This window comes from Pristiophorus japonicus, chromosome 18 (genome assembly GCF_044704955.1).
Source record: "Pristiophorus japonicus isolate sPriJap1 chromosome 18, sPriJap1.hap1, whole genome shotgun sequence".
NCBI lineage: Eukaryota > Metazoa > Chordata > Chondrichthyes > Pristiophoridae > Pristiophorus > Pristiophorus japonicus.
The window spans coordinates 27260201-27286273 of NC_091994.1; the positions used below are offsets into that span (position 1 = coordinate 27260201).

The 26073-nt window shown below is 41.8% G+C and overlaps 1 protein-coding gene across 1 annotated transcript in view; it reads right to left on the reverse strand.

Moving 5' to 3' along the window:
- Window positions 1-26073, reverse strand: part of unc13a (unc-13 homolog A (C. elegans)) — a 471750-nt gene that overhangs the window by 370204 nt on the left and 75473 nt on the right. The window contains exon 2 of the mRNA XM_070859800.1: window positions 3993-4022. Coding sequence (XP_070715901.1) covers window positions 3993-4022 — 30 coding nt within the window. The remainder of the gene's footprint in view (window positions 1-3992; window positions 4023-26073) is intronic.

A 26073-nucleotide genomic window follows, 5' to 3' on the forward strand; every position in this document is an offset into this window, starting at 1 on the left:
TCCCCATCCCCACCCCCGGCTGGACCCACTGCCACCACTTCCCCGGCTAGATCTGCTGCCACATAGAAACATAATAAATAGGTGCAGGAGTAGGCCATTCGGCCCTTCGAGCCTGCACCACCATTCAATATGATCATGGCTTATCATGCAACATCAGTACCCTATTCCTGCTTTCTCTCCATACCCCTTGATCCCTTTAGCCATAAGGGCCACATCTAACTCCATTTTGAATATATCTAACGAACTGGCCTCAACAACTTTCTGTGGTAGAGAATTCTACAGGTTCACAATTCTGAGTGAAGAAGTTTCTCCTCATCTCGGTCCTAAATGGCTTACCACTTATCCTTAGACTGTGACCCCTGGTTCTGGACTTCCCCAACATCGGGAACATTTCTCCTGTATCTAACCTGTCCAATCCCATCAGAATTTTGTGTGTTTCTATGAGATCCCCTCTCATTCTTCCAAATTCCAGTGAATATAAGCCTAGTCGATCCAGTCTTTCTTCATATGTCACTCCTGCCATCCCGGGAATCAGTGTGGTGAACCTTCGCTGCACTCCCTCAATAGCAAGAATGTCCTTCCTCAGATTAGGAGACCAAAACTGTACACAATATTAAAGGTGTGGCCTCACCAAGGCCCTGTACAACAGCAGTAAGACCTCCCTGCTCCTATACTCAAATCCTCTTGCTATGAAGGCCAACATGCCATTTGCCTTCTTCACCGCAAGCTGTACCTGCATTCCAACTTTCAATGATTGATGTACCATGACACCCAGGTCTCGTTGCACCTCCCCTTTTCCTAATCTATCACCATTCAAATAATATTCTGTCTTTCTGTTTTTGCCACCAAACTGGATAACCTCACATTCATCTAACATTATCCTGCATCTGCCATGCATTTCCCACTCACCTAACCTGTCCAAGTCACCCTGCAGGCTCTTAGCATCCTCCTCACAGCTCACACCGCCACCCAGCTTAGTGTCATCTGCAAACTTGGAGATATTACATTCAATTCCTTCATCTAAATCATTGATGTATATTATAAATAGCTGGGGTCCCATCACTGAACCTTGCGGTAACCCGCTAGTCACTGACTGCCATTCTGAAAAGGCTCATTTATTCCTACTCTTTGCTTCCTGTCTGCCAATCCGTTCTCTATCCACGTCAATACATTACCCCCAATACCATGTGTTTAATTTTGCACACTAATCTCTTGTGTGGAACCTTGTCAAAAGCCATTTGAAAGTCCAAAAACACCACATCCACTGGTTCTCCCTTGTCCTCTCTACTAGTTACATCCTCAAAAAATTCTAGAAGATTTGTCCAGCAGGATTTCTTTTCATAAATCCATGCTGACTTGGACCGATCCTGTCACTGCTTTCCAAATGCGCCGCTATTACATCTTTAATAATTGATCCCAACATTATCCCAACATTTTCCCCACTACCAATGTCAGGCTAACCGGTCTATAATTCCCTGTTTTCTCTCTCTTTCCTTTTTTAAAAAAAGTGGGGTTACATTAGCTCCCCTCCAATCCATAGGAACTGATTCAGAGTCTATAGAATGTTGGAAAATGACCACCAATGCATCCACTATTTCTAGGGCCACTTCCTTAAGTATTCTGGAATGTAGACTATCAGGCCCTGGGGATTTATCGGCCTTCAATACATCAATTTCCCTAACACAATTTCCTGACTAATAAGGATTTCCTTCAGTTCTTCCTTCTCACTAGATTCTTGGTCCCCTATTATTTCCAGAAGGTTATTGTGTCTTCCTTAGTGAAGACAGAAAAAGTATTTGTTCAATTGGTCTGTCATTTCTTTGTTCCCCATTATAAATTCACCTGATTCGGACTGCAAGGGACCTAACATTTGTCTTCATTAATCTTTTTCTCTTCACATATCTATAGAAGCTTTTTCAGTCAGTTTTTATGTTCCCTGCAAGCTTACTCATACTCTATTTTCCCCCTCCTAATTAAACCCTTTGTCCTTCTCTGCTGATTTCTAAATTTCTCCCAATCCTCAGGTTTGCTGCTTTTTCTAGCCAATTTATATGCCTCTTCCTTGGATTTAACACTATCCCTATTTCCCTTGTTTGCCACGGTTGAGCCAACTTCCCAGTTTTATTTTTACACCAGTGATGTACAATTGTTGAGGTTCATCCATGTGATCTTTAAATGTCTGCCTTTGTCTATCCACCATCAACCCTTTTAATTATCATTCGCCAGTCTATCCTAGCCAATTCACGTACCATACCATTGAAGTTACCTTTATTTAAGTTCAGGACCCTAATCTCCAAATTAACTGTGTCACTCTCCATCTTAATGAAGAATTATACCATATTATGGTCACTCTTCCCCCAAGGGGCCTCGCACAACAAGGTTGCTAATTAATCCTCTCTTGTTACACAACAACCAGTCTAGGATGGCCAGCTCTCTAGTTGGCTCCTCGATATATTGATCTAGAAAACCATCCCTTATACATTCTAGGAAATCCTCCTCCACTGTATTGCTACCAATTTGGTTAGCCTTTAGGCTGGACCTGTTACCACCTCTCCTGCCCGCCTGGACCTGCTGCAATCCTGGGCCAAAAGGACTGCTCCCCACCGGCTGGACCCGCTGCATTCTTGGGTCGAAAGGACTGCTCCCCCTCAGCTGGATCCGTTGCAATCCCCAGCCGAATGGCTCTCCCGCTCCCTAACTTCAACTTGCAGGGCGAGCGGGACTGAGCGGGGGCGGGGGGTGAGGTAAGGGCGGTCCAGGATTGCAGCGAGTCCAGCTGGTGGGGAGCAGTTTTTTTTTTGCGGGGCTTTTGGACAGTGTGCGCGCGCTGAAAAATATCGTGGACGGCCAAATTATATGCAAAATGGCAGCTGTAGTTTTTGTCATTAATTTTGAGGCATACTGGGCATTGTGGTCGGAGGCGTACCTCCAGAGTACGTCTCCAACCTGGAAAAGAATTACACACCTCACTGCTGGCAGCAAGGCTGCGAAAACTTGCAGTCTGAAGTTGCGAGGTGGAAGGCAGCGTTATGCCCCATGGATCCCAGGTGGTGCAGATGCATACCTGGGATCAGGTGGGCCTAGTCCTCCACTCACAAAGTAGAATTCCATTTTAATCATTTTTGAAGGGAATCCCGTAATGAGATTGAATGGAATCCAGAAATCAGATCTAATTACAATTTACGGGATTGGAATTTAATTCGTAAGTAGCTTCATTCTACCAACCTCACTAAAAATGTAATTGATAATTTTAGACATTAAAACTGTAATCCGGGCCAGTATTTGCAGAAATTCATTTGATACAGTGTATGTGTAAAATGTTTAAGTAATGCCTTAGATATCCCCTTACGCTGATGCAAACAGGCCCTGCCCCTGTTTGCATCGTCAACCGTAACATTTCCGTGCGCAGTTGCTGGCCAGTCGGTGGACAAATAGCCCAACTCTGCACCAATGATTGCTTTTTCGTGCCCCACGCGGATGGCCTGTCAACGCGTACATTGACAGACTGCAAGTTCCAGATTTCGAGCATGCTCCCTGAACTTGCAGTGGATTTCAAAGGAGGTATGGCAGAGTATGCCACCATATCGAGTGGAAAATCCAGGCCACTATATATTTATATTATAGCCAATTTCTCCTTTACAATTGGACATAAGAATTAGGAACAGGAGTAGGCCATCTAGCCCCTCGAACCTGCTCCGCCATTCAACAAGATCATGGCTGTTTGTGTAACTGTACCTATAACATACATAGAGAACCCAGTGATTCCATTTGTTGACAACAATGAACTGGAAAATTGTAAAGATGAGAGAATCTCCTAACACAATGGCCATCTTTCCCATGTGTCTGGTTAACTTGTGGCCACAATTGCCAAGAACAACTATGTTCTATTGTTGAAATATGCATTTTTAAATCCCGAGATCTGAAATACAGTAAAAATTACTTTTATTAGCAATTTTTAGCAATTTCCAAGAAAAATTATGAAAAAAGCTTACCTTGTGGTCCATCAAGTTTTGCTTTCTTAACTGAAAAAGAAGAAAAATTTAATTTTATTCTGAAGTTTCATTTCGTTTAGTGCAGTAAATATTCAGAATAATTCTGTGATCACGCACTCACAGGAGGGCAGGTCAGAGAATCCGGGTTACAATGTTGTACTCTTATCTCTGACCCATGCTCCACGAGCGCAGCTACCCCTCGACAATCACAAAAATGTTTCTGACTAATTTTGGATAGTCATTTGTTTAAGTGCTCATAGAATTGCATCAAATAACTAATCTTTAGTAGGAGCTTCCCATCATACTCCTGTACTCTGGAATTTTATTTCTAAAACTATTCCACCTTTCTACATCACTCATCTTCAAAAGCCTCATCTTCTACCAACACCTGCTATGTCCAATTCCCCTTATGAAATACTTTGGGGTGCTTTAAAAACATGTTATACAAGGACAAATTGTAATTATAATTACTACTTCTGAAATTGTTGATAGAGCAAGTGCAGATGATTGTGCAGAAGGAAAGGGTCTACTATAATACTACAGAACAATTTATTGGTCTGAAGGCTCATTTAAATTGTGTGTTTGTTCCTATAACACAACTACCATCGATATTATCAGTGATGAAGTACACTGTGTTGCTTAGCAGAGCAGAATATTAATGACTGTACTCAAAGAATATACAGTATAAACTTGAATGCATATATATTTCCAGTATTATTGAGCTCCCCGTCACTTTCTTTTAGAATGCTAATAAGGAAATGCCAAAAGCAATGGTGACAGTTCTGGGCCAAATTTTCCTGGACTGCATAAAAATTTGCTGGTAGCTTTAAAATGCCAAGAGTGCCACTGAGGTATGCTCTCACTGGGGACTCTGGCATACTTTTTTTTTGTAACTTCATTATACCATCAATTTGTGATCTCATAACAACCCAAGTTTACAGAAGTCATGCTGTGTAACATAATGACTCTCTCCCCTTCACTGTACAGCAAAAAATAAAGGCAGAATAATCTTTTGTTGCAATCAACAAAAAACATTTTACCATCAACTATAATTTGGGGTACCACAGCTTGAATAGGATTCTGCCTATATGTTCAACTCTTTAGTAATTGCACGGATATTTACATATAGGCTCAAGCAACAGATATTCAGCATTGGCCCACATTCAGATTTATCCTGTTCTTTTCCAGTTTTTGCACTCAGTAGTTTCAGAGCAATACATCTTTTCATTTATAGAATGCAATGGTGACATGCAGTTAAATGTAACTGAGAATAATCAATATTGAAATCATAAAATTAAAATCCAAATATAAATTCAAAATGCCCTGAGCATTAAAGTGTTATTCATGTTAAATATTATTATTAAATTGTTATGTAAAATGTTAAGGAAACACAGAATAGCCTTTTAAAACAGAAGTGATCACTTAAGAATACTGGCCTCTGGATGTCAGCTGTGCTTCTCCAGAAACTAAGTATCATTACTTTCTTTGAAAAATTGCAAACATAGTACATTTACTCTCATATATAAAAAATATCTCCCCTGTTTGACTACACAGTACATCTAAATGTCTCTGTCAAATTCACTAGTCTGTTGTCAGCCCTAAGGGTTCTAATTCAAAAACCACAGCATTAGCGACAGTGACAGTAAAATAGGATATCTCATGAACTTAAGACCCTTCCCAGTGAACTTCCATGCATATTAATTCACTCCATTGCACACTCTCAGCTATGTCACTCTATCAATTCAAGAGGAGAGATTCTGGTCAAAGCCTTCAGAATCTAGTTGCCAATATGTCTACAGTTTGCAGTTACAATTTTAATAACTAATTTCTGAAATGTTTACAATACCTTGAGTACTTTGAATAAATGTTTAAAAAAACTGATAAAATTACATTGATTCAGAGCACATCATATCTGAACAGCTTAGACAATAGGGACATAGCAAAAAAATGTAGTAGTTAGCATTGGGAATCAGTAACTCGGTTTGTTTCAGAATAAAGATCCTATATTATTGGATCAAATCTTTACTGCAGACACATAGGGCCTAAAATTCCAGTTGGAGGCTTCCTTCGGATGAACGCCTCTGACCTGAAATTGTTTTGCGAAAGTATCTGGTGGTCCCGGAGGCCTTCTCTTCCCGCGTTTCGCTGCACGTCCACGTCTTGGAGATACAGACGCAAAAGCTGGAGTCACATGGGATTGGACAACCAATCACGGTACAGTATTCTCATTGATAATAATGGGAACTTCGTATCTCCTAGGTCATATTACTAACAATGAGAATACCCCTTAAAACACCCAAACACAACATAAAAATGTTTTTAAAACACCTCACATATGTAACATTAATTGAAATAAAAGGTAATTAAATGTTTTAGAAAAAATATAGTTTTTGTATTTTTTTTTAAGTGTTTAAATAGGGTTTAAAATAAACTTACCTTAGTGGACAGGGTTTTTAAAACATAAAAAATGTGTTCTTAAATTTTATTTTAATATGTTTTAAAACTCTTACGCTGGTAAAAGTAGGTTATACGCCCGCTTTTACCAGGCGCAAGAGTTTGAAGGACATTCGCTGGTCAAGAGCTGGGCAAATAGCCCAATCTCGCCCGCGCGAACGTCCTGGCTGCAGGAATGCGGAGGATCTGTCAAGCGAAATCTTGACAGATCAGAAAAGCCGTTTTTTGGTGCATGCACATTGCACGCCAAAAAACAGCTTTTGAGAGGCCTCGACAGGTCTGGACGAAATACATTCAGACCCGGAGAGGCTGGGATTTCAGGGTATGATTTTTCCAATTTTCCCTCCTTACTCAATGGTACAATTTCAGAGTTTTACGAAACCGATTTGCTTTTTCAGGTTTTACAGCAGCTTCAATTTTTGATAATCTGACCTTGCAGAGTTGCATGACCCACAGGATTAACAATAATCCTATCTGCAGTAACCAGTGCACCACAGTACAATAATATTCACTTGGGAAATGGCAGAATATTAAACAAGAACGAGTTTCTTTCAGGCTAAAATAATTTGAAACATTTATTAAACAGAAGCATAAAATAATTCAGCAAATAACATTGGTACAATGCATGAAATGAGTCATTAGTCTATTTTTCCTGAGGTATTGTTGAAGTGTTTACTGATTTGAAAAAAGTCCTTGATAATCTACTGCAACAGTTCACTCCATTCTCAACAACAGCATGCATTAATGAAAACTTTCCTCAACAGAACACCAGTTTTCAAATGTACTTAACTGATTAATCTGTTTGAAATCAGGTGATCAGCTAAAACTTGATTACATCCAGAAACACAATACTTATCTGTTTGAAGTTGAAATGAAACTAGACAGGATGACATTGACAAGAACAATTAACAACTCTCATAACTACAATCTCTGCTTAAACATGTGTAGCTGAATTTCAATAAGAGTTATATGATCCAATCAAAACAGTATACAAATTGGTCTGCAGAGATGACAGTTAACTTCCCATCAATCATGCTAATTAACCTCAGAACAAATAACATTTTTGATCTCTTCATTGAACGCTACCATATAAACCTTTATTGAAAATGACGCTTATAAATCTGCACATTTGCCACACCATTTACCAACTCTCCTAAAAGCATTGGGGTATGGTTAAAACAGGTACAGGTACAATGTCCAAAATCTGGAATCCTCGGGACCAAATCCGTGCCGGTTTTTAGGTTTTTCCAGATTTCAGACAAGAAAATCAAAATAGTCTTAAATGCGGAATCCTCTACTGAATCGGTGCTGGGTTTTGAGCGACGAGGTCCGAAATCCGGTATGGATACAGGCAAGGATTCTGGATTTCAGACTTGATTTTCTTGTCTGAAATCTGTAATCCTCGACTGAATCCATGCCGGATTTTGGGTTTTGCCTCAAAAATGTCCGGTTTTCGGACAATAATTCCGGATTCCGGACGACTCCATCAGCTATGCGCAAAATGTCTGGTTTTCGGACAATACCAGTTTTCGGAGTTTCGTATTCGGGATGTTGCACCTGTACTAGTATATCTCTTGTGTTTTGCATATTCTTCAAGTGTAGTGTAGGCAGTGAATGAAGACAACCTATTTAGCCAAAGGGGCATCACATCCAGACTTTGCTATCACTCAATGTCCACAACAATGCACTTCTCATCTTTGTCACTTGATAATGATCAGCAGGGACCTGGGCCACATCCCATCCGAGGACAAGCAGCACAGTGGTAGCACCTCTCCATCATCCTGGACAAAATTGTTGAGTAGATTTTAAACCCCAGCAGGTTTTGTGCGGGTGGGGAGTGGAGCACTTCCAGCCTAAGTTTGAAGTCCAGGGTATTTTAACATCCGGGCCTCAGTTGCAGGCTGCTGTTCAGTTGCGCACATGAAATGGGCAAAAGGCTGCTGGGAGTGGAAATTTAGGCAGCCAGAGCCCATTGGCCACGTGAAATTAACTGCTATCCCCCTCCATTCCTGCCAAGAGGGGAGAATTTCAATGACTCCTAGTGCAGACGAGTACAGAGAAAAATTTCAAAACCTTTTCATTGCCTAAATATTCCCCAAGGTAAACAATCTCCATAATTTAGTGGTTTTCTACGTGCCTGAAACTTCTTTTCCTGAAAACACGCAAAAAACAGCTTAGTGTATATAAAATATACTTGCTTAAAACGAAAGGAAAATCTAAAATAATCCAGTTTTTCTGAATAATTAAAACCCTCCAAACAAAATTGTGGAAACTAATGGCTTGAAGGTGTGGTTTCGGAGAATGTAATAACGTTATGAATCATGAATAAATGAGAGAGAAAAACATTTCCCCATTTTTTATTGAAAGAGGAATTGCAGCCCTATTTTCTTTGCTCACAATAATAAGTGATTTTATTCTACCGAGTAATAAATTAGCAGATTTTAATAGTCTGAATAAAGTCAGCAATATAAAAAGGAAACACTATAGTAATTCTAGTGGAAGACAGAATGGCATCGGATCCAGGGGGTGTCCTTGTAGGTCAGCTGACAGAGAGTAACGAAGCCACACAAACCGGGCAAACTACTTAACTTCCTGGGACGGTGAAAATGACCATTACTCCCTGCTTCACCCCTCAGTACTGCTCTTGCTGCAAACTGCTGATGCTTCGGGGATATAAGTCTGCTGTGGATGGGAATTCTCACAACAGCAGGAAGAAAGAATTTTAGGAAGGATGTTAAGGCCTTGGAGAGGGAGCAGTGGAGAATTACCAGAATGATACCAGGGATGAAGGAATTTAGTTATGTGTCAAGACTTGAGAAGTTGGAATATTCTCCTTGGAAAGAAGGTTAAGGGGGGTATTTAATGGAGGGGTCTAAAATTATAAGCGGTTGGTTATGATAGTTTCTCCCTATCTACTCTGTTTCCACTGGCAGGAGGGTCGGAAACCAGAGAACAGTGATTTAAAGAGTCCGGGGTGTGGGGGGGGGGTTACGGATGAGGAGAATTTTTTAAAAACTCAGCAAGTTATGATCTAGAATCCACTGCCTGAAAGGGTGGTGGAAGCAGATTTAATAGAAAGTTTCAAAAGGGAAGCGGATATATACTCAAAAAGGAAAAATTTGCAGAGCAACAGGGTAAGAGTGGGACTAATTGAATAGTTCCTTCAAAGAGATGGCACAGGCATGAACTTCTTCTGTGCTGTATGATTCCAAGATTTTTAGAAGGCGTCAGCATGAACTGCAAGGGAGTGGGAAAGGGCAAACCCTCGCATAATCTTGGAGAAGAGGGGCGAGAAGTGTGGCTAGAGAGAGGGGAGTGCTTTCGTGAAGGGCGGAGTGGGAAGATTCATGGTTTGAGGTATCCTTTGGGGACTTGGAGTGGTTAAATATAGGTAAACCCAAATAACACTTTTTTTAAAAATAAAAAGGCCATCAATTATGAAGTTTAAAAATTTTTTTAATAAATCACAATGCACCATCCAGTATAAAAATTCTCCAGAGAAGCATGCCAGCCCACTTCCCAGAAATGTGTGCACCAGTGGGTGGAGGTGTGAGTCAGCATTTGGAATTGTGTATAATGTTAATACCTACACACTCCTGCCACCAATGAATTAAAAGATAATGCACAATGGCATTTTAAATGCAACAAGGTACACAAAACCAGACGAAATCCATTTCAACAAGTGGTCTGCTAAAAAGGAAGGTAGGAGGTGCTTTTTTAACATGGCTTCTTTTATACAAATCCCTAATGTACTAGAATTCTGCTTAGTAACATCGTGTGTGGAGGCAGAGTGTGAAGATTATGTGCTAGATTTGACTGTTTAGTAGCACTGTGTGGAGGTGGGGTGTAAATGTTATTCTGTGAAATATAGTTTTAGGTGCACTGAAAAGGACAATATATAAAATACATAGGATATGAATTATAAGAGAGTCAATTTTACAGAATAAAAACACACAATTCTTTATCATGTAGTACATTTTTATAAAAGTTTAAGAAAATAATCAGTTGAATTAGTATTAAGACTATTGAAAAGAACAGATAATCCTCAGCAGGCCAGACTGCAGTACTTTCACTGCGACATTCTGCTGCCAACTGTAAGCTTATGCCACATTCCACAACACAGCATCCTAACTATCAGTTCAAACCCCATTACAAGAGCAAAAGACTACGGATGCTGGAAATCTAAAATAAAAACAGAAAATGCTAGAAATACCCAGCAGGTCAGGCAGCATCTGTGGAGAGATACAGAGTTAACCTTTCAGGTAGATGACCTTTCGTCAGAACTGAAAAAAGCTGGAATGACCTCAAACCTGTTATATCAGTAAGTAACAGGAACTCGGTCCCTAAATTCATTTTTCAATAGCCAGGCTCCTCAAAACATCTCTCTTTGACTATGCCTTTATTCACCTCCCCTAACTTCCTCCTCACAAACTATTAACGGCACAGAAACAGACAATTCAGCCCAACAGGTCCACGCCGATGTTTATGCTCCACACGAATCTCCTCCCATCCCTCTTCATCTCATCCTATTAACTATCCTTCTATTCCTTTCTCCCTCATGTGCTCATCTAACTTCCCCTTGAATGCATCGATACTATTCGCCAAAACTATTCCCTGTGGTAGCGAGTGTCACATTCTGTATAAGTGTAAGCTGTCACTTGGGTGAAAAAAATTTCAAGGGAATTCAGTAGTGACTACCTTATATTTATGGCCCCTAGTTCTGGTCTCACCCCCAAGTGGAAACATCTTCTCTACATCTACACTATCAAAACCTTTCATAATCTTCAACACCTATATCAGGTCACCCTCCATCTTCTCGGAGAGAAAAGAGTCTCAGCCTGTTCAATCTTTCCAATAGGTATAACCTTTAGACCATTTGTTACATGAAAAAAATATAAGTGTAAGCTGTTACGCTTGCTTGGTTCTAGTCACACCAGTGAACACACATTTAATTCTTTTCTTATTTTAAATGGAAATAAATTATGAGTGCTACAGTTCAATCATTTAAAAAAATCTCTTAAATCAATTCACATACTGTATGACATTGATTCAAGAGTTACTGTTATGGACAGTAGAGAAAGTTTCTTCAGTATATTTAAAGGAAAGGGCACTTTCAAGGATCAAGGATCAAAGACAATACTTGGAATAAATCCAAAGAAATCAGTAAAGATTAGATTAAATAGTTTCTAAACATTTTAACACAACATAAATACACATTGCATTAGAATTACTCAAAATCTTTTTAAATTTAACATTCTTGGTGCAACATTCACATAGGAATTGTCTATGTTGCTTTTAGAAATTGAATGTTACGTTCAGACACATCAACCTGCCCGAGTAACTAACATTGCTTGACACTTTTTCTATCTGAAATCAAATAGCTCTCGTGTTTCCAGAATCAAAATGGAACTATGATTAGATGATATCACAGGCTGGTAAGTGCTTGATACACATTTTAAATCGTTCACATAATTATGAGACACATGTAAATCATGGTACTATTTTGCTAGCTTGGTTCTGTGGTGGCATTCTTGCCTCGGAGGCAGAAAGCTGTGGGTCCATGTCCCACTTTTGGACTGAAGTGCATATGCTTCAGTGCAGTATTGAGGGAGTGCTGTAGTCAGATGGGATGAAACAGATTGTAAAAGCTTCTAACGGTATGTTAAAAAGGAAAAGATTAGTGAAAGTAAATGTGGGTCCCTTACAGGCAGAGACAGGAGAAATTATGAGGAATATGGAAATAGCAGAGAAATTAAATACTTCTTGGAAGACACAAAAAAACGCCTGGAAATAGTGGAGAACCAAGGGTCTAGCACAAATGAGGAACTGAAAGGAATTAGTATTAGTAAAAAAAATAGTACTGGAGAAATTAATGAGACTGAAAGCCAATAAATCCCCTGGACCTGATGGCCTACATCCTAGGATTTTGAAAGAGGTGGCTACAGAGATAGTGGATGCAGAGGCAGGCAGGCAAGTGAGACAGGCAGGCAGGAATGGTTCCCACGGATTGGAAGGTAGCAAATGTAACCCCACTATTTAAGAAAGGAGGGAGACAGAAAACAGGGAACTACAGACCAGTCAGCCTAACAGAGTCAACACTGATTTATGAAAGGGAAATCATGTTTGACAAGTTTTTGAGGCAGTAACTAGCAGAATAGATAAGGGGGAACCAGTGGATGTAGTGTATTTGGATTTTCAGAAGGCATTAGATAAAAGTGCTACACAAGAGGTTAATTAAACAAAATTAGGGCTCATGGTATTGGAGGTAATATACTAGCATGGTTTGAGGATTGGTTAACGGACGTCTTGAATAAAGAGTCAGACTAGATACTGCAAGCTCAAATTAAGGTGTGACCGTAGTCCTTTATTACAGACCTCAGAGTGCCTCTCCAGCCTGTGAGGCCTCCTTAGGTACAGGTACGCCCAAGGGATTGGGAGATCCCTTGGGACTTTAGGGGATGAGCCCCCTGGTGGCTAGACATGGTATTTACAGGTTTACATACATAACAAAAACAGAGTAGGAATAAATGGGACATTTTCGGGTTGGGAGACTGTAACTAGTGAGGTGCCACAAGGATCGGTGCTTGGGCCGCAGCTATTCACAAGCTATATCAATAATTTGGATGAGGGAACCAAATGTAATATATCCAAGTTTGCTGATGATACAAAACTAGGTGGACATATAAGTTCCAAGGAGAATGCAAAATGGCTTTAAAGGGATATAGACAGGCTAAGTGAATGGGTAAAAACATGGCAAATGTAATATAATGTGGAGAAATGTGAGGTTATCTACTTTGGTAGGAAAAATAGAATAGCAGAGTATTTTTTTTTTTAAATGGTGAGAAATTGGGGAAAAGTTGGTGTTCAGAGGTACCTGGGTGTCCTTGCACACGAATCACTGAAAGTGAACATGCAGATACCATTTGCTTTCTTAATTGCATGCTGTATGTTCATAGAATGAGGCCATTTCGGTCCATTGTGCCCGTGCTGGCTGACAAAGAGCTATCCAGCCTAATCCCACTTTCCAACTCTTGGTCCGTAACCTTGTAGGCTACGGCACTTCAAGTGCATATCCAGGTACTTTTTTTAAAAATGTGGTGAGGGCTTCTGCCTCCAACACCCTTCCAGGCAGTGAGTTCCAGGCCCTCACCCCCTCTGGGTGCAAACATTTCCCCTCAAATCCCTTCTAAACCTCCTACCAATTACTTTAAATCTATGCCTCCTAGTTGTTGGATTCTCTGCCAAGGAAAATAGGTCCTTCCTATCCACCCTATCTAGGGCCCTCATAATTTTATACACTTCTAAGGTCTCCTCTCCAACCCCAGCCTATCCAATCTTTCCTCATAGCTAAAATCCTCTAGTCTAGGCAACATCCTCATAAATCTCCTCTGTACCCTCTCTAATGCAATCACATATTTCCTGTAATGTGGTGACCAGAACTGCATGCAGTACTCTAGCTGTGGCCTAAGGCCTAACTCGTGTTTTATACAGTTCAAGCATAACTTCCCTGCTCTTGTATTCTATGCCTCGGCTAATAAAGGCAAGTATTCCATGTGCCTTCTTAACCACCTTATCTACCTGTCCTGCTACCTTCAGGGATCTGTGGACATGCACTCCAAGGTCCCTTTGGCCTTTATTACAAGAGGAATTGAGTATAAAAGTAAAGATGTCTTACTGCCATTACATAAGGCCCTGGTGAAACCATACCTACCACCCATGATGATGATGGTGTATAGTTTTGGTCTCCTTACCCAAGGAAGGATATGTTTGCCACAGAGGGAGTGCAACGAAGGTTCACCAGGACTGAGATGAGGAGAAATTTCTTTACTCAGAGGGTGGTAATTTGGAATTCTCTACCCCAGAGGGCTGTGGAAGTTCAGTCGTTGAATATATTCAAGACAGAGATCAATACATTTTTGGATATTAAGGGAATCAAGAGATATGGGAATAGTGCAGGAAAGTGTTGAGGTAGAAGATCAGCCATGATCTTATTGAATGGCAGAGCAGGCTTGAGGGGCCGAACGGCCTACTCCTGCTCCCATTTCTTATTTTCTTATGATAAATTTAGGCCCCGTCCATCTTTTCAGGTAATTGTAAACAATCCTATGACACTATTCAAAAAGCAGAGAGTTCTCCAGGTATCTTGGCCAACATCCTTCTCTCAACCAAAGGCAACAAAAACAGAACAATTGGCTACTGATCTAATTTTTTGTTTATAGGATCTTGCACATTGGCTGCCATGTTTGTCTACATAACAATAATAACTGCACTTTTCAAGTAATTGATTATCCCAAAATGCTTCATAACCGGTGAGGTTGCAATAAGGCATTATATAAATACAAATGGTTTGTTTCTTTAACTAATTATATTGTTTTACTAAAAAGCTAAAATGATTTACAACTTATGGATTTTTTTAAATAATATTTATGGGAACATACTGATCATGGTCCGGGAGCTTTTTGACAGTTATTGCACTAACAATATCTGTAATATTAATTATTTTGTGGTCATGAAATGCACGAGGTCTGTTACTTTGCATGATTCTTCAGGTAATATAATTCAGCACTTTAAGATACTGGACGTGGCGATATTATGCAACCCAGTTGTGCGTCACATTCTTCTTCAATTAATCATCATTAAGGAAGAGCATGCTAGCCTAACTGCTATATTTAGAAAATTGATCCTGAATGATTTTCATATTCTACATCAAACCAGCTGTTTAAGATGGTATAATTTCTTGGCCTCAGTATTAATTTGCACGACAGGACAGTCCTCATTTAAATTTCATAGAAATATAATACAGAAGTGTTTGGGGGAAAAAAGTCCACTTAAACATTCTGTATCCGTACAAGGAAACAGTTTTTTTGATAATTGCTATCTTACAATAACAGTAATGAAACTGTATTGAGTGCACAGCCAGTATATTACCTTGAATATTTTAAATATTATTTTATAAAACAGTTACTTTCAATGAACAGAATGTTTTGACTATTAAATCAGATTTTAGTCAACAGAATTAACAATATTATCATTTTGGGATGTCCTCAAAAGGAAAGCTACAAACCCAAATTTAAACAGAAATTCAGTTAATTGCCTTTTATAACACGCCATTAATGTAAAGTATGATTATAACTTATAGAAGTAGTTTGAGGGAAATCAGCAGTATAAAAGTACAGGATAAAGGTAACAAAATAAACACTGGAATTATTGAAATTAAATTATTTAACTTTTGAAAATGATATATAAACTTAGTTTCTATCTTTACTCATAGGATTAAAAGATACCTAATGTATATGAGCAAGGCAACTCAGGGAATGACGTGAAACAAACAGGTTCAGCTCCTGTATCAGCATCACCTACATTACCCTCTCACTGATATCACCGCCACAGTGGATAATGCAACTGCTAGGTTACTGTAAAACAGTTGAACAACTAGACCCAGAATTTGCTGGGGCATCTCATGGTATGCCCTGACAGTTAGAGACTTGGTCCTGCACCCTTCAGCTCAAAATACATTTTTTTTCCAAAAGTTGCTGGAAGTGTGAGCTGACAATGGTGCAGCGAGGGTAACAGGGCATCTGGGACCGTAGTGAACAAAGGGACACACGGTGTATCTTCTCAGCCAATGAGATTTAAGAATTGAGAAATAAATAGAGGAAGGACAGAGAAGGAGGGAGAATTAGAGTGGGTGAATTCAATGTCAAATTAGGTAGAGAAACATAAATAAAGGCCGGAATCTTTACCAGGGAGTCGGGGCTGCTGCATGTGGGCCGCCATCCTAAAGTTTTTAACAGCGCATTCTGCACTGCACGTTTAATTCAATTACATTCATTGAAACAGTCATGCAGGTTTCCCAGGCCAATTAAATGGAGCGGGTCTGCTGATATCACCGATGACTCATTTTCAGCTCGAATATTTTAAAGGAGCTTTGCACACATCCCAGCTGAAGGTTTTGGAGGAGGCATAAAGGTGGCAATTGCTCGATGTCGCAGAGATTTGAGTGGGTCCAAGCAGAAGTGGAGTCACAGTGACAGAAAGCTACGCCCAGATTCTCCCTGGAAATTCTGATCCAGGGAATCAGAGTACGCAGGGAGATCCTGTTCCCTACGGATGGTCGCAAAAGAGTAGCCAAAGACACCAAGAAGGCATAGCTGGAGATCGCGGAGGAGGTCAGCAGCAGAGATGCATTATGGCAGTCCTGGATCCAGTGCCGTAAAAGATTTAATGATCTCGTGGTCAGGAAAGGCAAGTGCAATGCCACATTCACGCCTAATGTGCGTGCACCCAAACCCCTTCACTCTGCCTTCCCAAGCCTACTCCTGCACGTCAATCCTCATACCAACCTGCCTTGCAAGGTGCACCCATCCCTCACTCTCTATGCACCTACTCACATCCCCATTTGACTAACAACCATTCACCCTCATCCAATCATAGGAAGTAACACCACGGAAGGAGGCCATTTGGCAATGTCACGCCACTCCCGCAGTCACCCTCTACAAATGGGGATGAGAGACAATCCATTCCTTACACTCATTTTATCAGTCTCACTCACTGTTCTCTTCTTCTCCTCCTTGCAGGAGAAGAGAGCCCAGAACAATAGGGAGAGACAATAAACCGGAGGTGGCCTCCAGTTTACATCAACTTGATTCCAGCCGAGGAGGTGGCGCTGCAAATCACCAGAATTGTAGAGCTGCTGGCAGTGGGTGACGGAGAGCGAGAGGGCCCTCCCAGCAACCTGATGACAGAAATAAATATCATACAGCTACATGGAATACAACAGTCACTTGGTGACTTCATGTCAGCAGCCAGTGAAATGTCATCATGTGCATAATGATAACATTGCTTATTCTCATCAATACATTTCTAATTCATTCGTTTACTCTCCCACAGGTCCATCAAGTGCACCCGCCCCGCCCCCCACCTCCCAGCCGGAGGATGACGACTCCCAAGAGGAAGCTCCACTCTGAGGGTGCACCCAGCACCAGCGCAGATACGCACACCTCGATGGGTCCAGTGAGACATAGAGTAGTGTTGTCACCTGATGTTTCACAGATCACAAGAGCAGATGGTGGAGACAAGGATCGCTGCAGAATGCCCCATGATCTGCTCAACTGCATATAGGTGCTGAACATCAGGGGCAGTCAAGAAAAAGTTTGATCTTGATGGAGCAGCAACAAATGCGCGGGACTCTGGCAGCTTTTGCAGCCGCGATGTTTGTGACTGCATAGAGAATGAAGGAACCAACATGAGCACCACCATCTCGCAGGCGATGGCAATGGCATGCTGTTCCATGGAAAGGATGGCCACCTGCATGGAGCAGCAAATGCGACAATCAAATGAGAACATGCTTTCTGTGAACAACAGATTGCAGACTCTCATTGACCTCATTTCGGCGAGATATACCAACATAGACTTGGGCATTCATCGCCCCACTGATGTGCAGGAATGTGTTCTCCAGCTCCTTGCCAACAGGGAATTGTGGGCGGCCAATGAGAGGGATGATAGAAAGAAGGCCCATGGAAGTGGGGGCTCTGCTCAAATGCTCCCACTTCTCCCCCTTTGCTTCCCCCTCAGTCAAGAGTTCCACATGCTGCTTCTGATCCCGATGGCCGAGTCTGCCCCCGCACAGTTGCAGGAGGAGCAGTCTTTGGTGGGGCCTATGAGAGGACGTCCGCCAAAAAGGTCAAAGCAGTCACAGCAGGGAAGTGAGCAGCCTGCCTCTACCTCTGCTGAAGCCACAAGGGTTGCACCTCAAATTAGCATGTGGATAAGAAAAAAGACACAATCGTAGATGCACAAGGGTATGCAAGTGAGTTTTTGCCCAAGTTTCAGTTCTATTTATGACACACATAAATTTATTTCTTTGCATGTCTTTCCCGTCTTGTCCATTTTTGCCTGCAACCTGGGAAGTGGCTTTGTTACTTAGAGTGAATGGCAATACATTACTTAACCTCGAGCAATGGGGGTTTGGGTGACAGGAATGGCTTGGTCATTGTAGGACTGCTTTGTGGTGTTGAGTGAGGCAATGGCAGGGAGTTAGCACACCATCTGGGAGTCATATGGGTGCAAGTTAAGTAAATCGGGCCATGATGAGGCCATCCCAGGCCTCTTGGTCAGCAATGTGCACCGCTGCTGGTGCCATCTCCACCTCATGTTCCTTCTTCTCCAAAGAGTCTGCACATTCAAACCAGTCATTAAAAAGGCAGTTAAGGGTCTGTAACTGAGCAGATAACAACCTCAATGAGATCTCCCACTTCTCCAGAGGGGTCTGAGGAACACCTTGAAACACATCCCAGTGAAACGTGGAAATCGGTGGGATGACGGTGGGTTCTCGACGGTCTATCAATTTCTGTACTTTTAACCACCAACCTGCCCCCAAACTCTCTCTCTCTCCAATGTGAAAACTCTGGCCAAAGAGAGGGAAAGAAAGATTGAACTAAGCGAGAGAGAGAGCGCGAGAAAGCGCGAGAGAGAAAGGAAAAGAAAAAAAATTTAAATGTAAAAATGACATTTAGACATCTCCAATTACAATTCATTACCTGAAGGGAGTTGTATTTTCTGGGCAAGAGAGGTTTATTGGCAGTCATTAACAATGATCACATCATTAAAGGGGTACTTGTGCTATTAATTACTAGACTTAACTTTCTGTGGTGCGTTTAGTGGGCAATTAATATGCAACGCCAGCAATTTCATGAAACTTATGGGGAGATTAAGGGCAAGATGCTGTTTTCGCAAAGCTAACAGCAGAGCAGTGAAAATTAGCTAGCAACTTCTGCCGATTCGCTTTTCACAGGGTATCTTGTTCACGCCACAAGTTTCTGGCCGATTTGCACATTAATAACAGCATGTGTCATTCAAGAGTTATTTTTTCAGCAAATTCTGGGCAGTACTGTTTTCCTGTAATTTTGCACCTCCAAAAAATTTAGTTTTCAATTGTTTTACATTACCTATAGCGTCTTCATCTTTGTATTACACTCACCTAGACATGATGCAGCTATTTTACAGGAACAAACTCCATCATGCATTTGGGCTCATGTGTGCAGGAGTTTGGGGCATTCACATTTTGCAAGTAGTTTTTAATACAACATGGAGATTGGGTCAACCTTTGACTGTACGTTAGAAAGACTTACTAAAGAACAGTGTGTATCATTCGAATGTTCAGTTTTCTAGAAATTATGGGTTAGACTTTGCTGTCCATCGCCCCAAAAATGAGCAATGGACCAGCGGTGTACGATGTCTGAGCCTTGCTGATCGCTGGGACATAGCCCATTTTTTGGATTCTGATTTTCCAGCGATAGGCCAGCGATGTGAAATGGGCGACGTGACATTTGTCCATCGAACAGCCAGCAATGTGGAAGGCCAAAGCTTCCCTAGCAACGGCCTACTGCGCATGCAATTTTTTTATTATTAACGTGACTGGTTTTCCCATGTTTCTGGAGGTCAGGGGTCATCCACACATGCGCAGAAGGCACAGGGAGGGGCAGAGAGAGAGAATGGAGGGCAGAGACGAAGAGAGCAGAGATCAACAGAAAAATGTTATAAAAGATTATAAAAGTTATATAAGATATCGCAAACACATAACAACATAAGAATTAGGAACAGGAGTAGGCCATCTAGCCCCTCGAGCCTGCTCCGCCATTCAACAAGATCATGGCTGATCTGGCTATGGACTCCGCTCCACTTACCCGCCCGCTCCCCATAACCCTCAATTCCCTTATTGGTTAAAAATCTATCTGTGATTTGAATACATTCAATGAGCTAGCCTCAACTGCTTCCCTGGGCAGAGAATTCCACAGATTCACAACCCTCTGGGAGAAGACATTCCTTCTCAACTCGGTTTTAAATTGGCTCCCCCGTATTTTGAGGCTGTGCCCCCTAGTTCTAGTCTCCCCAACCTGTGGAAACAACCTCTCTGCCTCTATCTTGTCTATCCCTTTCATTATTTTAAATGTTTCTATAAGATCACCCCTCATCCTTCTGAACTCCAACGAGTAAAGATCCAGTTTACTTAATCTATCATCATAAGGTAACCCCCTCATCTCCGGAATCAGCATAGTGAATCGTCTCTGTACCCCCTCCAAAGCTAGTATATCCTTCCTTAAGGTGACTAAAACTGCACGCAGTACTCCAGGTGCGGCCTCACCAATACCCTGTACAGTTGCAGCAGGACCTTCCTGCTTTTGTACTCCATCCCTCTCGAAATGAACGCCAACATTCCATTCACCTTCCTCATTACCTGCTGCACCTGCAATCTAACTTTTTGGGATTCATGCACAAGGACCCCCAGGTCCCTCTGCACCGCAGCATGTTGTAATTTCTCCCCATTCAAATAATATTCCCTTTTACTGTTTTTTTTCCCCCCCAAGGTGGATGACCTCATACTTTCCAACATTGTATCCCATCTGCCAAACCTTAGCACATTCGCTTAACCTATCTAAATCTCTTTGCAGCCTCTGTGTCCTCTACACAACCCGCTTTCCCGCTAATCTTTGTGTCATCTGCAAATTTTGTTAAACTACACTCTGTCCCCTCTTCCAGGTCATCTATGTATATTGTAAACAGTTGTGGTCCCAGCACCGATCCCTGTGGCACACCACTAACCACCGATTTCCAACCCGAAAAAGGACCCATTTATCCCGACTCTCTGCTTTCTGTTAGCCAACCAATTCTCTATCCATGCTAATACATTTTCTCTGACTCCGCGTACCTTTATCTTCTGCTGTAACCTTTTGTGTGGCACCTTATCGAATGCCTTTTGGAAATCTAAATACACCACATCCATCGGTACACCTCTATCCACCATGCTCGTTATATCCTCAAATAATTCCAGTAAATTAGTTAAACATGATTTCCCCTTCATGAATCCATGTTGCATCTGCTTGATTGCACTATTCCGATCCAGATGTCCCGCTATTTCTTCCTTAATGATAGCTTCAAGCATTTTCCCCACGACAGATGTTAAACTAACTGGCCTATAGTTACCTGCCTTTTGTCTGCCCCCTTTTTTAAACAGAGGCGTTACATTAGCTGCTTTCCAATCCGCTGGTACCTCCCCAGAGTCCAGAGAATTTTGGTAGATTATAACGAATGCATCTGCTCTAACTTCCACCATCTCTTAATACCCTGGGATGCATTTCATCAGGACCAGGGGACTTGTCTACCTTGAGTCCCATTAACCTGTCCAGCACAACCCCCTAGTGATAGTGATTATCTCAAGGTCCTCCCTTCCCACATTCCCATGACCAGCAATTTTTGGCATGGTTTTTGTGTCTTCCACTGTGAAGACCGAAGCAAAATAATTGTTTAAGGTCTCAGCCATTTCCACATTTCCCATTATTAAATCCCCCTTCTCATCTTCGAAGGGACCAACATTTACTTTAGTCACTCTTTTCCGTTTTATATATCGGTAAAAGCTTTTACTATCTGTTTTTATGTTTTGCGCGTTTACTTTCGTAATCTATCTTTCCTTTCTTTATTGCTTTTTTAGTCATTCTTTGCTGTCGTTTAAAATTTTCCCAATCTTCTAGTTTCCCACTAACCTTGGCCACCTTATACGCATTGGTTTTTAATTTGATGTTCTCCTTTATTTCCTTGGTTATCCACGGCTGGTTATCCCTTCTCTTACCGCCCTTCTTTTTCACTGGAATATATTTTTGTTGAACACTATGAAAGAGCTCCTTAAAAGCCCTCCATTGTTCCTCAATTGTGCCACCGTATAAGTCTGTGTTTCCAGTCTACTTTAGCCAACCCTGCCCTCATCCGACTGTAGTCCCCTTTGTTTAAGCATAGTACGCTCGTTTGAGACACTACTTCCTCACCCTCAATCTGTATTACAAATCCAACCACACTGTGATCACTCATTCCGAGAGGATCTTTTACTGGGAGATCGTTTATTATTCCTGTCTCATTACACAGGACCAGATCTAAGATCGCTTGCTGCCTTGTAGGTTCTGTAACATACTGTTCTAAGAAACAATCCCGTATGCATTCTATGAATTCCTCCTCAAGGCTACCCCGTGCGATTTGATTTGACCAATCGATATGCAGGTTAAAATCCCCCATGATTACTGCCGTTCCTTTTTTCACATGCCTCCATTATTCCCTTGATTATTGCCCGGCCCACCGTGAAGTTATTATTTGGGGGCCTATAAACTACGCCCACCAGTGACTTTTTCCCCTTACTATCTCTAATCTCCACCCACAATGATTCAACATTTTGTTCATTAATGCCAATATCGTCTCTCACAACTGCCCTGATATCTTCCTTTATTAACAGAGCTACCCCACCTCCTTTCCCTTCTTGTCTATCCTTCCGAATTGTCAGATACCCCTGTATGTTTAATTCCCAGTCTTGGCCACCCTGCAACTACATTTCTGTAATGGCCACCAAATCATACCCATTTGTAATGATTTGTGGCGTCAACTCATTTACTTTATTTCGAATGCTGCGTGCGTTTAGGCAGAGTGTTTTAATACTAGTTTTTAAACCATGACTTTTAGTTTTGACCCCTCCTGCAGCCCCTTTATATTCATACATATTGTCCCTTCCTATCACCTTGTGGTTTACACTTACCCCAATGCTACTCTGCTCTGTTGCTCCTGCCTTTTGCATTCTTTCTTGGGATCCTGTTCATCTGAGCTCTCACCCATTCTAACTAGCTCAGAGCCCTCTCCTGTGTTCCTAATACTCCTTGCATTGAGGCACCGAGCTTTCATGCTTGCCTTTTTATTACACTTTGACCCTTTAGAATTTTGCTGTACAGTGGCCCTTTTTGTTTTTTGCCTTGGGTTTCTCTGCCCTCCATTTTTACTCATCTCCTTTCTGTCTTTTGCTTTTGTCACCTTTTTGTTTCCCTCTGTCTCCCTGCATTGGTTCCCATCCCCCTGCCATATTAGTTTAACTCCTCCCCAACAGCACTAGCAAACTAGGACATTGGTTCCAGTCCTGCCCAGGTGCAGACTGTCCGGTTTGTACTGGTCCCACCGCCCCAGGAATTTGAATCCCTCCCCACTGCACCACGTATTCATCTGAGCTATCCTGCGATTCCTACTCTGACTAGCACGTGGCACTGGTAGCAATCCCAAGATTACTACTTTTCAGGTCCTACGTTTTAATTTAGCTCCTAGCTCCTTAAATTCGTCTCGTAGGACCTCATCCCTTTTTTTAAACCTATATCGTTGGTACCAATGTGCACCACGACAACTGGTTGTTCACCCTCCCTTTTCAGAATGTCCTGCACCCGCTCCAAGACATCCTTGACCCTTGCACCAGGGAGGCAACATACCATCCTGGAGTCTCGGTTACGGCCGCAGAAACGCCCATCTATTCCCCTTACAATTGAATCCCCTATCACTATCGTTCTCCCACTCTTTTTCCTGCCCTCCTGTGCAGCAGAACCAGCCACGGTGCCATGAACTTGGCTGCTGCTGCCCTCCCCTGATGAGTCATCCCCCTCAACCGTACTCAAAACGGTGTATGTGTTTTGCAGGGGGATGACCGCAGGGAACCCCTGCACTACCTTCCTTGCAGTGATCTTCCTGCTGGTCTTCCATTCCCTATCTGGCTGTGGACTCTTCGCCTGTGGTAAGACCAACTCGCTACACGTGCTACTCACATCATTCTCAGCATCGTGGATGCTCCAGAGTAAATCCACCCTCAGCTCCAATTCCGCAACGCGGACCGTCAGGAGCTGAGGGGGAGAGGAAGGGGGCGAAGCCCTTTCGTGATGAGGCCAATGAGGCCCTAGTTAACGAGGTCCATTCCCATTGGGGCGAACGGACTCTGGGTGCGCACAGGAAACCCCCACCCCGAGTTTATAGAAAAATTTGGGCAGCGATCGCTGCGGTGGTGTCCTCTGCATCCCATGAGGCGAGGGGGTCGGACCAGTGCCGGAAACACTGGAACAGCTTGGTAAGCTGTAGCAAGAGTAAGTTGCATTTTATGTTGTACTGATGCAAATTTTAATTATAATGATGAATCTCCTGTATTGAACTTAATTTGTTTATTCATAAATGTTTTACATTAACCACATGTTAAGATCCGGACAGTGCTCTGAACCTGGGTCTATGTATGGGACAGTGTGGAGGGAATGTAACCCCATGCTGCAGCTGCCCTGGGAGTGTGGAGGGAGATTTACTCTTGCTGCTGCAGTAGAGAGAGATGTACATGTGTCAAGATGTAGCATGTAACGTTTTAAACTGTTGTGACTCCATGGCAATACCTAGTCAATTAGCTTATGCTATCCTCTTTTCTCGTTTGCAGAAGATGATATCACTCAATAGGGCTGAGCAGAGGCGCACCGGGGTGGGGGTGGAGAGCTCTGCTGCTCAGCTTCAACGGCTGACCGACCTGGAGGAGTGTGCAACCGCGCTCGTGGGCCACGAAACCCGTTCGGCCACCATCCGGGGTCTGGCGGAGACCAGCTATGCGTCTCGTGAGTAATGTAATTATAATGCAATATACGAATGTCATGTCATGCAGCCTTTCTGCATAAGAAGCAGGGGATGCAGCCGCTACAGCTTTCTGTGGTAGTGAAATATATTGATATGCAACGTCTCTCGTTAATGTGCACCGTTATATTCTAATAAGCTCTGTAATAAGGTTGTGATATATTTACAGAGCACAAGCACACACAGCTTCTAACATGGCAGGCAGCTCTCTCGGAAGCCTCCGGAACACTGCTGCTTGTGTTTAATTATTAACACTGTAGTTGCAGTACACAATACGTCCACATCCACAGTGTGGAGCTACAAACATTACAAGCTTACAGACATTACACTTCTCCCTCCTTAATGAAGAAGTTATTATAACAAACATCATACATAACTTGCATGTTTATACATAACAAAGGATATAGACTTATTTTTTCCCATATTTACATATTTAACTTAACCACTTGTTTTCTGTTTCGAAGAGGATACCCTCGCTCTTGAACAGAACCTTCCAAACATGGTATTGAATCTAAACTCATTCGAGGCTCATCCTGACGAACGTTTTCCTCCACGGAATTTCCTTAATTTTCATTTGAACTCACTAACTTCAGGCTGTTTGTTTTCCTGACACAGACTCGGACTTAAATTCTGACTTTCTCTTCGATTTGTTTCCAGTACATTTGATGTAGAATATGCTACTGGTATATCAAAACTATCTGATGAGTCAGAAATAATTGAATCATTCCCACCTACAACTGCTTCCATGTCTGTAGGTAAAATATCAATATGAACAAACCTAACCTGTCCATTATTAAACATCTTGATCAAATATGTGCGACGACCACTCTTCCTAGTAACCATTTTACCCATTTATGGTGATGGTTCTTTACTCTCGCCTTCTGGTTTAATTTCACACTTCTCTCTTTTACTCTACTTCTATCATAATTCTCTTTCTGGCTTAATTGTGTCTCTTCTACGGACTGTGCCAAATTCGGCTTTAACAACGAGAATCTGGTTCGTGGCTGTCGTTTGAGAAACAACTCTGCTGGTGTTCTACCAGTAGTTGTATGAGGAGTATTACGATATGTAATCAAAAAATTCGCCAATTTGTGATCCAATGACAACTGTCGTTTCTTTGGATTTGGATCTAACATTTGTTTTATGAGGGCACGTTTTACAATTTGTACAGTGCGCT